A 16,328-nucleotide genomic window follows, 5' to 3' on the forward strand; every position below is an offset into this window, starting at 1 on the left:
AAATATTGTACTTGTTATTTGAATGGTGTAAATAGCAAATTATTCATGTTAAAATTCTACATTTTGAAACATCAATAAAAACGACACGACGTGAACCTTGAAACCTCCCGTCAATGCCGACCCCTCGTGCCGCCTCCTTGCGGTAGAAAAAGTCGAGCAAAGCCATCTCGCTCGCCCCAGTTATGCAATAAGACGAGCGCAACAAAGAGCGTTTAAGAAAGTGACTTAAAACACGCACTTGTTCTTGTCATGACACCATTACATAATATGGTGTGTTGACCAGTGAATACAAGATAAAGTTCGTGTCATTTATGAACATCGTGACTTTTATTACGGTAGTCAGATTTCGCTACACTTCACAGCTACTGAAAGTGTCAGCAGTCGGCGATGCCTTCACGGACTACATAAAAGTGCGTGACTATTGGTTACCAGAGTACAACGCGGTTAGTTATATTTCAAATAGTTAAAATGAGGTTAAAAATTGTTTTCATACATGTGTTTTACATCCGAAGGAATTGATTACGTCGTAAGTTATGTCAAATTTCCGTGCGTCGTCACTCGATCCCTTCGTTTCCGAGTGTACTCGAACGCAGCGCCACTTTACTGGCAAACAGATGTATGTCGTCAACTCGCCACATTCGCTCCTTTCTCTGGGAGGAGGGCACCAAAACCTCCACCGTTCGGATGGAACTCGCGGTGGCGGCAGTCGAGATGGACGTAGAGAACCCATGACGACCCGGATACAACTTTGTGGCACTTTTAACTGCTTTACGACGCTCTTTTCTGAAGCCTTTTGAGTTTTTGGCGTGATTTCCCTGCCCGGCTGCAGGGGCGGTAGCTGAAAAAGCCCACCGTCAATGCGCACCCGGGCGAGGACGAGCTCCAACGCGGAGAATATGATTGCATCCAAAGTTTAAAGACATACTAAAGAGGAAGGAAAAGTCCCTCCTAGTTGGAATTCGACGTTATGAAAATGACCGGAGCCATGGAAAGTTCTTTCAAGCTGGCGCTGAGGAAGCCGCCCGCCTTGCGGACGGCAGAGGTAAGTGAAGCCATCGCGCTTGTAAATTAGCACATCGCCTTTTTTTTCCCTCCCCTCAGTTAGCTCACAACTTCAAAGCTAATACCTTGTTTAGTCAACCGACTGCGTTATTAAACCGCAATAATATGCTATTTAATCCTGAACTGAGTGGAGTTAAAGGGTTTAGACTACAAAACGAGCGTGTAGAAACAACTACTTTGTGACGGGTAGCCACGCTGAGACAAACTGAGGGACGTTACGTTTTCTACGGCAAAGTCTGCACGCATTCAAAGTAGACATAAACGAGGGTTAGTTCCGCTATGATTTCGGACCGTCACTCAAGGCCACACTTGTTTCTAAACGTATCGTACCACAGCTGTGTTGTGGATGCCGCGATTTCAGACTACTTGTGAATACAACTCCTGAGCACTGAATATAACGATAATAATGAGTGAGGAAAGCCATGGCGTCATATTGTCCCTTAAGGGTATACTGAAAGCTGTGATGTCAGACGGCCCCTGACATTCACTGCAAATGGATGTCAGTGTATTGTACGACACCTGGCAATAGGTACATAGTCTTATTATTTCAGACTGTCCCTGAAGGCAACACCTGGTAACATGAAGTAGTATGTCATAGGTGTCGTTCCTAATCCTGTCTCAAGCAGCCAAAATTCTAAATTCTAAATAAGCGCGGATTGTTTTTCTGTAATAAAGCAAGTCTGCATTCCACAATCATTATTACGCAAACCTTGGCAGCGTCTTGACTACAGAGCAAGAATCCTGTTGGATTTGAACCATACTCAAAGCAAAAGGGAACCGGAATAAAAAAGCTCCAATTGAGGCAATATTTCTCATCCACTGTCGAGGGGCCTAATTCTTCATTTCAAAATTGCATATGCCAGTGAAAGAACCTAAACCCAAAAGATTTTGAACATTTCCCATAACTTAGAACATAAGTGTCAAACTCAAGGCCTGGGGGCCACATCTGGCCCCCCACATAATTTTATGTGGCCCGTGAAAACCTATCAAGCATGTCAACTTCCATGATGCTTCCTAGAACCAACATTTTAAAATGATCATATGTAATAAATGAGAGCTGTTGTCAGCATTTTCTTGTTACCAAACCCCTCATTACAGTCACTTAAATAGTTGAAGAAATGATTATTCTTGTCTTCTTTATATGGTTTCACAGTCATAATGGCATCTCCAAGGGAAATGGCAACTACAACCACTCTTGGTCAGCCACAATTCGCAAGTTTTTAGGGATCATTGTTTGAAAGCAAGATTACAATAGATTTTGAATCATCTGCAATCAGCGACAGTCCCGGTGTATTGTGGGTCCCATGATGACGACAAGTGTGCTCTGTGGCGCTTTCACACATCCCCTTGGTAGAAAGGCAGAGGTCGTGGTGCAAGCGTTTTTTTTTTTTCTAGCACCTCCATCTTTTCATAAAGGGCCTCTTTTGACGCCTCTTGATCCCCTGTTTGTTTGCGTCCGCGCGCCGGCCAGAAAGCCTCTTTTCACGCCGTCCATAGAGCGCTTTTGTACATGCGCGAGCAAACCATAACAAACGCACTCACTCCTCCAATGAGCGTCAAAAAAAGCTGATTCGGTCGTTCTCGACCGGTCCACCGCTCAAATTCTAAAAACAAATAACCTCGCAGAAAGTGTGATTTAAAAAAAAAATCGGTACATTTCTTGACCGCTCTCAATCACTTAGAATTGAAAATATTCCAACTTCATACATATTCCAAGACTTTCAGGTTGAGTCGTGGTCATGTTTTTGAGCTATGCTCAAAACTGGGTGATGGACGAAGCCGATGATTCTTGTCCACTCTCAAGTCGCCACAACTCTCCAAACCTTTTGGGCATTATTGTTCCTGTTGAGTCCTGTCGTCAGAGCAATAAGCCGGTTGATTTGAATTGTTGGGCCATCCAAGAGGTGTGGTTTTTATCACGTAGGAAGTTCCCCTCCACTCTTAATTACAATTTCTGGGGAGTCTCGTTTCCAAGTCATTGCAGCCGCCGAGATTGTTTATTGTGGATTCGTGCTCAATGCCATGACAAGAGTTGTGTTTTTATTTTCTTTTTTTTAAACAGGGTCGCGGTAGGCTGGGCTCAATGAGCACATCGTTCCGTGATCCTCGTCCGCCCTCGCTTAGTCACAATTCAAAGTTGACAATGTACTTCCACCACAAAATGAGTCTTGACGTCTCTGTCATTGACATGTTTCCCGCCCCCCCGCTTTTTTTTAATTCCGTAAGTGTTGGAGCAGCTTTTCCGATAAGCAAACCTGTTTTGAAGCGTCTGCTCCGTGCCGCGGTTGCCTGCCGGCTATTGTTTGAAAGTGAACACGCCGCCACTTCCTGTGGGCACCCGCTCTCAGGCCGCCGTGTTGTCGCTGGCCCGCATCATAGCTGGCGCATGCGTGTGCTAACAACACGCTGAGTGCGTGTTTAAAGAAAAAAAAAGGGCCAGGACATTCCATGAAGCCGAGCAGGCGTGAACAGGCACACAGCTCTCAGAGAGGAATGCGCATGGAGGCTACAGGTGGACTCCTCCAGCATCGAATTAGTCAGATAATCACAATCAAGAGGCGGGGCCAATGTAAATGATCCACAAAGGCTTATTCATTGTTTATTTTTTATTCCCTTGCCCGCTATCTTTCTGTCCCGTCACACGTCGCGGAACAGCTCACACATTGAAGTCAAAACTAAGCAGAGCTGCATTGTTGTTGGCTGCGCAGATTCGCCGTTATCGAGCGTATCCGGCTTTGCCGATCCGGAGTGACCTCATTTTTGGTTTGCATGCGTTGCGACCTTAAATCAAGTCACTCTAAAGGTCTCCAACATTCCCAAACGTTTCTCCCCGCAAAATAAAAATGCTACTTTATCGTCAGACGTGTCGGAGACTGTTGCAGCGTGCTGTCATGCGCAACCCCCCCCCCCCCCCCCCCCACAAGTGCTGTAGTCCACCTGTGATGCAAAGTGGGTCACTAGGCGCACTACCCCCCTCCAGGCTTCTCTAGGTAGAAATTAACGAAGGTTGTGCAACAGGAAAATGACGTCGTTCGCCTCCGCGCATGTTTTACGCAATTTCGTCACTGATAAGACGACTCATTCAGTCATTTACGCCACTTTCGTGAGAGATTTTTTTATGTTCAGTATGAATCAGATGAAAAAGAAGCGTCTTAGTTGTGGGCGTCGATATTTGATGTTTCTGCTGCTTTCATTCTGTGTCAATGATATCATCCAATTTTAAAAAAATGATAATACATTGATAGAGTAATGAAACGGATATGCGGTGATATTGCCATTTGTTCCAATGACATGACAGCAGTTAATGATAATGTCGCAAGACACAAATATTGAACATTCTCGATAATCCACGTGGCAGTATCAATACCGCATCGATACGGTATTGATACATGTACCATTCAACTGGTGATATCGAGATACAACGCTTAATTTGAAAGAAAAACGGCATGAAGGCGAAACCACAGACAATATTTGATGCTCGGGTATTGATCCTGTTGAAATGATTATATGATATACGATTGAAAAAAGGATGAATGATACCACGTTTTTCAGACCTATACCAGTACAAGTGTTCACTGACGCCAAACGCCCACCGGAGCTTTCTTCAAACTTTCCGCCGTTGTTGTGTTTGGAGCAAGTCGGAGCAAGAACCTCATAGATTTGAGTCAGCATCCTTCCGTCGTTTTGAGTTTCTCAAACGCGCCACCTGACAGGTTTGAAAGGAATGCGCCCTCCATTGCTTGGGGAATGCTGGGAATGTGCCAAGCAGCATTCCCGGAATGTTTCCTCTTGAACAATGAAAGCAGAAGACAAAAGTAAAGCTTCCCGTCGCCGCCGTTATGCAGAAAAAAAAGCTATTTTTGTTTTTTTTGAAAATTGGATGGCAAACAGGAAGTGAAAGGCCCTGACTCAGTTGTGGCTTCACAGCTGTGTTGGTGAAAGGTTGACCTACCTGGCACCGTTAGTACACTTTGACTTTACACCGAGAAGTTACGAAGGAGCGGCTCTTTGTTTCTCCGAATGAACTGCAATTTGACTATCTTTGAATGTGATTTCCGTATGAATTCTATTGACACGTTTATCATGTCAATATCTCTTTATTTCAAGTAAAATTAGCCTGTGGACCCATTTGTCTTTGACCTACAATATTGTGTTCACAAAGAGAATTGTGTATTTAAAACAGCCACATCGCCTGTCTGCTAGCTTCATGCTAACTCGGGGCGGTACCCGCCACAGCTGACGAACAGCATTGGTGCCATAGTGTTGTCACCTATTACAAAACGGATACTTGAAAGCCACCAGTGATGCTCCATGTAGTTGGTTTATTACTCACAGGCATGTCTTTTTTATCCTCTGCAAAGAGCCGCTCCTATTACTGCTGTACTGAGGAGCTGAGTCAGTGCATTTTGGATTGTCCCAAAACATGTTTTGCAACTTTGTAGAAGTATTTAAACTTGAAGAGATGCTAACTTTCCTGCAGTTTCGTTTTAGAAATTGATAGAAGAAGCAAGTACTTGGCCGCCTCAACAGGCTTCGGTAGAAATCCAAAGTAAACGTGAATTTCAATAGCAAATATTTGATGTCATGCTTGCAGTTTGAGCTAACTGCTAGCAGCGGCGAGCCCAGGGATTTTTTCCACCAAGGCTCCTCACCGACGTCGACCGCCTTGTTGTTTTGTCGGAGTGCACAGCAAGTTTTAGAACTTGTAAGACTTGACTCCATCGATGTAAAAAGTCCCAAGTGAACCTGAAGAGAGCAAGGCAAGCTGCGAACGTTTCTGCGAAGGCTTTTTTGGAACAGTCTAGCAGGACCTCAGATGCTTGGGGTAGAAATCCAGAGTACAATTTTGAAAGTCCCTCAATGTGCTGCAGTAAGAAAAAAAACAAAACAAAACAACAGCATAAAAAGAAAAACGGAAGATCCAAAATTCACTGTAGTAAAAAAAAGAACGTGTTAGAACTTTCTAGAAGAACCAAGTACTCAGCTGCCTCAATGGGCTGCGGTGAAAATAGAAAGTAAACATTAATTTTAAATCGCTACCTTGTCGCACCACGAGCTAAGTGGCTGCTAACAGCACAAATATCCACGATTTTTATTTATTTATTTTTAACGCTAAAGGCCCTTCATTGACGTCTCTACTGCGTTGGTCTCGTCAGATCGTCCGCAGCCGTAAAACATCCCTCCCGCCACTTCATTCATTCCAGCATAAAAGTACTCTAAAATTACACAGAATGTCATAGTTTCCATTGGGGGTGCGTGCGGTGTGTGTATTTTGCGCGGTTTGGCGAGTGACGCGGCTGCCTTCCAGGCCCGGTCACCGGCCGTCACTTCCCCGCAGAGTTTCCAGGTGATTTTTATTTATTTATTTATTCTCACAATTTTTCATGAAGTTGTCCAGCGAGCACGCCCGACTTCTAGGGTATGGAAATTGAACACATTTCCCGTATTTCTTTCCCCGTGTCTGCCTTTGTGCCACTTTTTCTAAGCGATTTGCCGGCCGATCGCCCTCATGTGTCTTCAATTACGCCGCCTTGCCGGGCGGCCTGCAAGCGATGTTTGGGTCTCTGTGTGTGTGTGTGTGTGTGTGTGTGTGTGTGCGCGCTTTGTTGCTAAGAATAGCGCCTTTGTACGGCCCGGAGAGGGGATTTAGCGTTAAGTGCTACAAGTGCTCTTGTAACCTCACATTGATGCTGCTTGTGATAAGGCCTCCCTTGACTTGAAGGAGTTCAGACTCTTGAGTGTCATAAAGAACTTTCTAGAAGGACCAAGTGCAAGTTGCTGCAAGTAGTATCAGCGGGCTGAACATAAACATAGATATTCCGACTTTGGTTCGGCAAAATCACATTTTCTACAAGGACGATACTTTCCTTTCTCAGCAGGCTTGAAATCAAACGTGAAAATAGCAAGTCGATATCCTACCTAACTGTATTACAGAAAATCACGATTTGGAGCTTTCCCGAAGGAGCAAACACCTTCCTGCCTCAACGGGCGGTTGTAGGAATACAACAGCAACATGAAAGACAGCAAGATGATGGCCTGATTTTTCGCGGTACCGTTTATATTTATCCTTGCTTTACTGTGGGGGGCAGATAATTTCTGCAAAGACAGGGGACTTTATTGCTTTGATAGGCTGCAGTAGAAATCAAATTAGTAACAGACAACAGGACAATGTCCTAAACTTCCTGTGTAAAAAAAAATGTATATATATGTTTTAGAGCTTTCTAGAAGTAGCAAGTACTTTGCTGCCTCAACAGTCTGCGGTAGGAATCCAAAGTTAACGTGGAGAGAGCAAGACAATGTCTTAACTTCCTTGTAGACAGAAATGTGTGTTTTAAAACTCAAAGTACAGACTTCATAGCCTCGACGGGCTGCAGTAGAAAGTAAACCTGACGAGAACGAGGCGGTGTTCAAACTTGGCTGCGCATCATTCCTTTTTCGAATTGGAAATGGTTATATTTGTAGCGGTGTGATTTTAGGCACAGTATTTTTCTGCCTCAACGGGTTGCAGTTGAAATTGAAAGCAGACATGGTGCAAGGAAGGCGAAAGTGTCAAAGATCCCTAGACGGGCTGCAGTAGGAATCGAAAGGAGAGATCAGGGCGGTTTTCTTGGTACTTTCTCGAAGGACCACAGAGAGCGTTGCGGTATGTGGCTCGTTGTTCTAAACGAACACTTCACTCTGTCTCATTTAGCACTCACTTGCTAAACAGACCCGTTGAAGCACACGGCTCGGGCTTGTTTGCCCTCAACCAAGTGCGACGTTGACCCGAAGCCCCGAGGAGTTGGAGGTTTAGATAAATGTTGAGGGTCAGCTATGCGGGCCGTCATTTTGAAGTGGGCGCGCCGCGTCTTATGTCCACAATAGCCTCCGTGTGAGCGGAATGCCGGCAGAACGCTAACTGGCCGACAAAACTCGGAGACTGCCCAACGAACCTCCCTGAAAAGTCTCCGGAGCATCTGAAACTCTTGAAAATCAGTTATCCTCAGTTCCTGAAAGTCAAGTGTCCTCACACCTCCCCAAAAGTGTCTCAGCCTCTTAAAACTGTTCGCCCAAAAAAACGAAAGTGAGCTAAAATACCATCAAGATTTCTTTCACATTCATGACTGCAAATCCAGCATGGGAATAAAAGGGGCCCTCTCACTGTCAAACATCAGAAATGGGTGGCGTGGGCATCCGTGGCGACAACTGGCTTTTTGTGCGAGCGCCAGTGACGCAGATAAAAAATCCTCCGCGAGCGCAGCATTTAGCGCGGTCCAAGACAAAGATTGGATTCCACTTTGGGGAAAAGGTCAAATAGGTTTAATTGGACCTTTTTTTTTTTATGGAGTGGGGCAGATTTTCAGCCTTTTCCGGGTGCCTTGAGACTGTCACCTTTGTGTTTGCCAGCAGGTGGCAGCATCATTGCAGCCCTGCTCACGCGCGGCTCAGGCACAAACTGTGAAGACCTCTCAAGTGTTTGTTCCACGAATAGCTCCAACTTCAAGTGCTGCTATTTTGGGAGATGAAAAGGTGTTTTATGACACATTAAAAGCTGTTTCCTGGTTGACTACCCAACTAGCGGCGACAAATTCCTTTTTAACAACCTTTCTGGAAGAGTTGGGGACTTTGCTGCCTCAACGGGCTGCGGTTTTCTCCTCCGGACTTCTGTTATGGAAACATGTGAATTGTTTTCGTGCATATGGTATTTTCAAGAACATACAAGTGTGAAAGGGGCCACAGTTGGAGGCACTGGACCAATGACAGCCCGCCTTGTCACATGCGAGGGCCGCCTGCCTCGGGCATGAACTGCCAACACGACGGGGGTGCTTACTGCAATACTTGATTGTGCTCACTAACCCACTTAATGCAAATCAATGCGCTGCAGCGGAACCGTGACCACGTACCTTAAAATTCATCCCCCGCGGCCTGTTTTGCTTAGCAGCATGAAATTCGGGGGACATGCCAGCATGAGTAGACCCACAAAAAAAAAAAAGTCTGAAGAAGGAAGCCAACCATTTTGATTTGAAGTCTGCTATTTTAGGGTCGTGTTGGTGTTGGATGACATCAAACCATGTAGCACTCTCCATTTTGACTCCAGCTTCTCCAAGTCAACAAAGATCAATGAAGAGGACTCCTGACGGCCGTGCCGGAAAATCTGTCCGCCGCTTATCTGCTCAGCGTCCGCATTCTGTCAACCTCTTAGCACTTTGACAAGCGGGCTTGATCGCGCGCTATTTAGGGAGCGCGACGGGTGGATGCTGTCACCGGCGTGTCGGCATCAATGAGGCGAACGCCGTTCACGCGTCAGGACGTTGAAGCTGAGTTGAGATTTAGTCGTTTTTATTTTGCTAACCTAACCGCGTAGTTGCCCAAGTCGTATTTGAACATACTGTAAAATATATATATTTTTAACTCCAAAATATCACTATTTAACATGTTTAAGCACATACAACCCCCCGCCCCCTGTGTTTTAGGACCTGCACACCATCTACTGCCACCTGTACCACATGGATGTCCTTTCTCACCTCAGGGAGCACCAGCTAAGGTCCGTATGCTAACACACAATGCTAACATACAAACTGTAGCCGCCAGAGCCGGTCTATTAATCCCGCAGCCAAACATTTACATTATCAATAAGCCTGGAATGTATGCATTGATTTAGCCGTCTTTCCCCTCGAAAATCAGATGACTTAATTCGTTATTTTTCCATCGTTCTTTATCCTTGCTGAAAAAAATTGGCTATTTATTGTAAACAATCAAACGTAAAAATATTTGCCGGATAAAACCGTTGACATGAAATGTTTCATTCTTAAATAAATAGCCCATCTGCCCTTTTTAAAGAATCAAAGGCCATTGAGCACAAAAGTATGCACACCCCTGCGCTCAATGCACCTTTTTGCTTACTTTTTGTTGATAGCTCACGTAGCAAACAGGTTTTTTTAATGCCTGTGGTTACAGCATGCTCGGAATGTTCCCTCGGCTGCTGTCAGGTGTCACTGACAACAATTAATTACCATAAACAATATATCGTAATGGGGCCTCCACGGCAGGCGTTATGTTCCAGACCTCAATAAGTGAAATCCGAAACACAGAAAATACTGTATATTGAGAGAGCAACAACAATGTTTAACACACAAAAAAAATGTTGCACATTGTAACAGTGTTCCGATCCCTCTGTGTTTACAGGAAACAAATCATGTATTTTCCAAAGTAACGAACTTATCATCTCCCAATAAATCATTGCCAATGATGTACATTATAAAATGAGTCTGCAGTTGTTGCTTTATTTAGGCGTAAAAAGCAGGATTGAAGAGGATTTGACATTCATCCAAAGCAAAAAACGAAACACTTACCACTTTCATTCTTCTTCTTAGTTGAAACTAAATACTGTGCCACCATCTGTTGGTCGATAGTGCAATTACACCTGAAAAAATCTATTTGAAAAAAAGACCACCATAATATTACAATGGTCCTCAGAAATAAAAAAAGATGAGGGATGAAGGCTGAAACAGTGCTGGGCAGAAGAGCTTGAATGCGATTTTCATTTTTTTTCCACCCTCCCGCAGGTCCATGTGCACCTCGGCCAGGTATGAGAGACACGAGGCCAACCACATCCTCTTCTAGTGAGTACACCCTCAGAACACTCAAGCGTTTCAAACTAGGGTTAGGGTATCAAGTTAGCCTTTCTAAATTGTGTTTCAAGTCTAGATTCGGATTTTGGTGTTTACGTTTCAAAGTAAAAAGTTACGAAAAGTCTTCTTGTTGTTCTTGTTGTCCAGTCCTGACAGCATTGCCAGCTGTTGGTACGTCCTGCTCTCCGGGTCCGTCTTCGTCAAGGAGCACATGTACCTGGCCAGGTGCTGGTACGTGGACATCAATGCGCGCGCGCGCGCGCGCGCACACACACACACACCGAATTTTACAAATTGTAATTTATTACAAAAAAATATGACCCCCAAATCAGCCTCTTAAGTATTACAGCTGATTTCCAATATGTGTTGTTGTTGTTTTTTTTTTTTGAGACAGTGACGCATTTGATTTGCTTTAGTTAGGCTTGCTAGAAGGATCTCCACATACATTGCGAATGTGTGTATGTATGCGCGAATGTGTGTGTGTGCATGCGTGCGTGCACGTACACGCGGTGGCAGTAGTCGTGTGGGGGAGGTTTTCAGACATGCAAAATGACCGGAGGCTGTGTGTTGGTTAGTGGCCACAGCAGGGGGTGTAGGGGCAGGTCAGAGTGTATTTTTTTTTTTGCGTGTGTGTGCATGCGCGTTTGAGCGTGTGTGTGGAATGTGTAGACCTGGGTGGAACAGTGGCCGACCATGTGTTCTTGTGCAGCCTGCCCGCCTGGAGCCTGCCAGCACATCAGGCAGGAAATGAGCAAAACACACACACACACACGCACGCACGAGCATAGGCAGCCGACAGACAGGGCAGTATCGAGCGGGCGACAGCACACACACACGCACTCCTTCCTCCTAAACTTTTTGCAGAGTAACTTTTGGGATCGTCTGTTTTTTTCCCCTTTTTTCTTTTTCTTTTTTTCTTGTCTTTTCTTTTTAACCGCCCTGGTGAATAACATGCTGGATTTCCGTTCACTTCCATGGACTCCTGACAAGCGATCCTGTAACATTGCCGGTTAGTGGGCTTCAAACTTTGTTTTTCTTTTTCCGCCGTTTCTTTCATCCCTCTGACCTTGCGCTCTTTCAAAGCTCCCGCTTTTCTCCTTCCCCTAACGTCTTCCTTATCCGTCTTTTGGATTGGACAGAAACTTCCCTCTTTAGATTCCAAACTCTCTCTCTCTCTCTCACACACACAGTTCTGTATTATCAATATGTAAATCCACAAACGGCACTGATAACATTCCCAAATGTGGGAACTCTTTTCCTTGTTCCCAACAAAACAAACAGCATGGCTTATGAGTGCGGCGAAAATAAAATGGAAACGTCGCATTATTGTTTTGCAAATGACTCAAAGTTGTGTGCGTGCGTGTGTGTGTGTATTTTCATCCTTTGTTTCTGTTGCCTTTCCGCTCGCTCCTGGTAGCCATAGAAACGGTGGTGGACCCGCCGCTCTGTTTGGATTGAGCTGTTGAACCCTGAAAATGCCTTCTAGGCTCTTCTAGGTTACTCACTTTTGACATTGGAAAGTACTTGGTTTGACACGTAAAGTCTTGCTATATTTTAGGCCAGCGTGAGTGACGACTAAAAATAATCCACACCACAGTCAAAAAACCCCAAAAAAGTAATTGCAAAAAACGACCCAGGAACACTGACACAAAATGATAATAGATAATATGGTCGTTCTATTCTTCCACTGTGCACAATCGAAATAAGAAAGTGGACCTGGAAAAAAGTCCACATAATAACCGCCACCTCGTCAAAATAAATCCACAAGACGCCTTGAAATCATCCACGTAAAAAAAACCCAGCTCAACCAGCACACGGCCACGTCTCTAAAAATCTGCCAATTGCTTTGCCACTTTGCACAAAATGATCAGGACTCCTAGTCGAAATCATCCACAGAAGAAAAAAAAGTCTCCAACACACGCACTAAGAACTTTCAAAGACATTTCTCGCATCCAAGCTGCTTGACATCTTCAATAGTTGTCGTTTTATCTCAACATGGTTGCACTCGGTGTGTGTGTGCGAGGGGGGGGGGGGCATTGGTTTCCTGACCGCCTGTCACGGTTTATTGCCCCGCGGCACTGCAGCTGTCAGTGGACCTGTCAGCCCCCATACACACACACACACACAGACCCTTGTTTCGTAAAACCGGGGTTGAAAGATGGGCGGCGGCACAGGAGATCATCACCCGCTGAAATCTGGCACTTAGGACACTTTTTTTTTTTTCTCCACAGGCAAAGTGCTTTGGGAGTTCAATATTTGTCTGTGTATGCACGCGTGTGGTTGAACGAAAGCTTGTCGCTCGCGTGGACTTCATATCAACAATCATTAACGTCCCAGCTGGGTTTCAAGACGTGAAGTCATCAAACCCGACTTGTTTGCCGCCTCAACGGGCGGCCGGAGTAATTGAAGATGCACAAATTGAGGATTGATGGATTCGGATGAGTGTCCTCCCGTTTAGGTTCTATTTGACTGAATTTGACAGCTGCTCTCTGTGGAACTATTTGGTGCTTTCCGAAAGAGACAGTTGGGGGTTGAAAAAAAAGTCAGCTCTGGTTTCAGGATTTGGTGTGAGTTTTTTGTTTTGGGGGGGGGGTATGAGTTTTAAGCTGAGTCATCAGATTTGGTTGCCATTGATCCGAACACACACAATGATCAAAACTAGAATGGTTCACGATTCAGCGTCTCCCATCTGTCTTGTCCATGAGGTTCGAATTTGGGGGTTTGTCTTTGAAAGTACCCTTTGAAATGGCCAATGTGACCCTAAAATGGCCGTTTCCAACCAAAATGTCAGACTTTCTGTGTCGTTTTAGGTGTGGCTTCTTTTTTGCGGGTCCACCCTCGATGGACCCGTCCATCAAATTTCCATCAAATTTCAAGCGATTTGACACTTGTTTTATGACAATCCACGCAATGACCTAAACCCATGAGGATCGCAGTTTTGCATCTCCCATCTGTCTGTCGTTGTGGTTCAAATTTGGCGGCAGTTGGGCAAAATCTGTTGTACGGGTTCGTCTTTGAAGAACCACTGGAAAAATTAAATGGGGGGGGGAAAAAAAACATCTGCTTTAAACCAAACCGCCAGACTTTCTGGGCCTTTTTAGGCATGTTTTTGTGAGCTTTTTTTTTTTGTGGGCCTGTTCATGATGTCCACCAATGTTCATGCTGCTGAGTAAAACTAGCCATGGGGGCTGAATTTTCCCAAAACATTTGCATCATTCATCAAGACTCGCATAATGCGCTGCCCACACGCAATGACAACTATGCAAAATTCTCACAATTTGGCGTCATCCATCTGCCCAGTCTCCAAAATTTGTAAGCAATCGGACCCCCGAAAAATTCTCTAGGGTGAGTTCCCTCCAATTTGACACACACCAGGTCGACACGTGGTGCAAGCTCTTGACGGTCTCGCCTCGCTGGAGTGCGCAGACATCTGTCAACAGCCGGCCCGACTTCTCGGAGGAGGGGCTCGCCCGCAAGTCCCAAGTCCTGGGACGCTGCAGGCATTGCTCTGCATTTCTACTCCTGGGTGGTCACCCGAACATTTAGCCGAGGATTTCCCACACGGGTGCTTGAGTTTGAATGCGCATATCTCATCACTTGGTAGGGAAAAATGACACCTTGAGGTGGCGTCGGGAATGGTCGCGCTCAACCAGGGTGGGCATTTCTGAAATGCCCCAAAAGAAATCTCCAAATTGACTCGGAATGTAGCTCGGTTTTCAGTTACATGGGTTAGGCGCTATGCTGTTGTCATTTCAAGTTTAAATGTGTTGCACTCAAGTCACAGGAGCATTTGTAGGTAGTCAGGTGAAAAAAAAGAGACTTTAACACAATTATCTTACTAGAATGAAGTCTTTTTTGAAGAATGAATTTTTATTTTTTGGGCGGAACAACATCTCTTATTTTATGAGAACAACATTTCTGATTTGTTTTTTTTTTATAATTGAGATTTTTTTTTCAGGGGGAACACAGTTTATAAAATTAAGCCTCTTTTTTTTAGGGTTCTTAGTTTGGTTTAAAAAAAATCTCCAAAAGAGAAAATTGGCCCTGTTTTTATAGTATCTATTTTACAGTACAGTCTATTATGCTGTTTTTATTGTTGCTCTTCCAGTAACTTCCCGCGAACTCTGATTGAACTCGATCCTTGTGACAAACGCTCAGCTGGTCCCCCCCTGGGCCCCCCCAACCCCCACCCCCTCTGCCCCTTCGCCCCCTTTCTTATCACACAAAGCAGACAAAAGGTGGCATTGTACGAACGCAATGTGGACGTAGTGCTTGAGTGACATTTTATACACTCGTACGCTGCTGCTCGTGCAGAAAAACATCAAAATGCCTGTTGGGGACACACTTGACTTTTTTTAAGTCATAGTTTTTGGGGGATTTTTTTTTTAAACGGTAGTCTTAGCAGTAGATCTTTTTTATTTTTTATTTTATAAAGATTTTTTAAATAAAATTTGAACTATGAGAATAAAGTGAGATTAAAAAAGATGAGTTTGTTGGGGGTTGTTTTTTTTTTTTTAATCACCGTTCTTGTCGTAATGAAAAGTTGCAGTCTTCGGCATGTATAATCTTAAATCAGAACTCAATTTTATTGAGCACTATAGAAAACAGCCGCAAAAAATATATTACGAGATTAAAGTGGTGTTTACCCAACTCCTAAAAAAGGGTGGTTACATTTGATAAACTTTAAAAAAAAAAAAAACATTTTTCCTCACCCTTTACAATTCCCGAAGGTGGCCCACTGCTTTAATACCTTTAGTGTATTTTTACTTTTTTGTTGCGTGAAAGTAAAGCCTGACAAGTGTGTGGTCTCCAGCTGGATTTTCCCTCTCATGTTCACACTTTCTGTTCATGTGTGTGTCTCTGTGTGTGTGTGTGTGTGTGTGCGCGTGTCATCTTTAGTTTCGGCAAGCAGCTGGGGGGCCGGCGAGGCTGCGAATGCATCACCTTGGAGCCGTCAGAAATGATCGTGGTAAGACAAGAAAGACGCAGCAACTCTTTTGACCCTCTGTCTTTTTCTTTCTCTTGGTCTGCATTCCTGACACGTCTAACGTGACTGACATTCCTCCCGGAGATGCTGATTTCCAGATCAGATCAGATTTACTTTATGAACTTCCTTGTTTAAAAAAAAACCCCAAAACAAAAACAACAACCTGCACCGACATTCCAGCCTTGTCAGGAAAAAGATCCAATGTTACGATAAATAAGATAATTTTGCCTAGAAAGCATTAGACAAAAACTCCCATAACTTTGTCGGATAACTTTGTAACGTAATACTCCTCTGTAATTTTGGAGACTACATTTGTAGCATGCCACGTAATTTAGCTGCATAGCGGCCACAAAATTCTGTTGCGTAATTTTGCTACCTATCTTTGTAGTATTAGTCGCACAACTTTTTCGTGTCATTTTATTGCCTACATTGACCATGTTAACGTTCCATAATTTTGCCGTGCAACTTTGGAGCCGTGTAACTTTGGAGCATCATTTGGCTGTCGTAAAGTCGCATCATGTCTGTGTTACGATCTCATATTTCTGTAGCATAACTTTATAGCATCACTGTTTGCCGCACGCATAACATTGCCTGGTAACTTTGGCACACTGATTTACTGCGCAAAACATAAATTCAGCAGTTTTCCGTCAAATTTTTTATTTTTGGGG

General features: G+C 44.3%; 1 protein-coding gene across 5 annotated transcripts in view; it reads left to right on the forward strand.

Annotated features, from left to right (window-relative positions):
* The first annotated feature begins 616 nt into the window (after nucleotides 1–616).
* Nucleotides 617–16,328, forward strand: part of rapgef6 (Rap guanine nucleotide exchange factor (GEF) 6) — a 47,831-nt gene continuing 32,119 nt past the window's right edge. For 3 of the 5 annotated variants that reach the window (XM_086130525.1, XM_086130527.1, XM_086130526.1), the window contains exons 1-5: nucleotides 619–1,042; nucleotides 9,516–9,586; nucleotides 10,608–10,664; nucleotides 10,821–10,904; nucleotides 15,573–15,642. In XM_086130525.1, coding sequence (XP_085986651.1) covers nucleotides 968–1,042; nucleotides 9,516–9,586; nucleotides 10,608–10,664; nucleotides 10,821–10,904; nucleotides 15,573–15,642 — 357 coding nt within the window. In that variant the 5' untranslated portion in view covers nucleotides 619–967. Of the gene's footprint in view, nucleotides 1,043–9,515; nucleotides 9,587–10,607; nucleotides 10,665–10,820; nucleotides 10,905–11,340; nucleotides 11,683–15,572; nucleotides 15,643–16,328 lie in introns of those variants that run through there. The other 2 variants (XM_086130528.1, XM_086130529.1) reach the window with 2 other exon arrangements.

Source organism: Hippocampus guttulatus, chromosome 15 (genome assembly GCF_054856545.1).
Source record: "Hippocampus guttulatus isolate MCC_2025c chromosome 15, RoL_Hgut_1.0, whole genome shotgun sequence".
NCBI lineage: Eukaryota > Metazoa > Chordata > Actinopteri > Syngnathiformes > Syngnathidae > Hippocampus > Hippocampus guttulatus.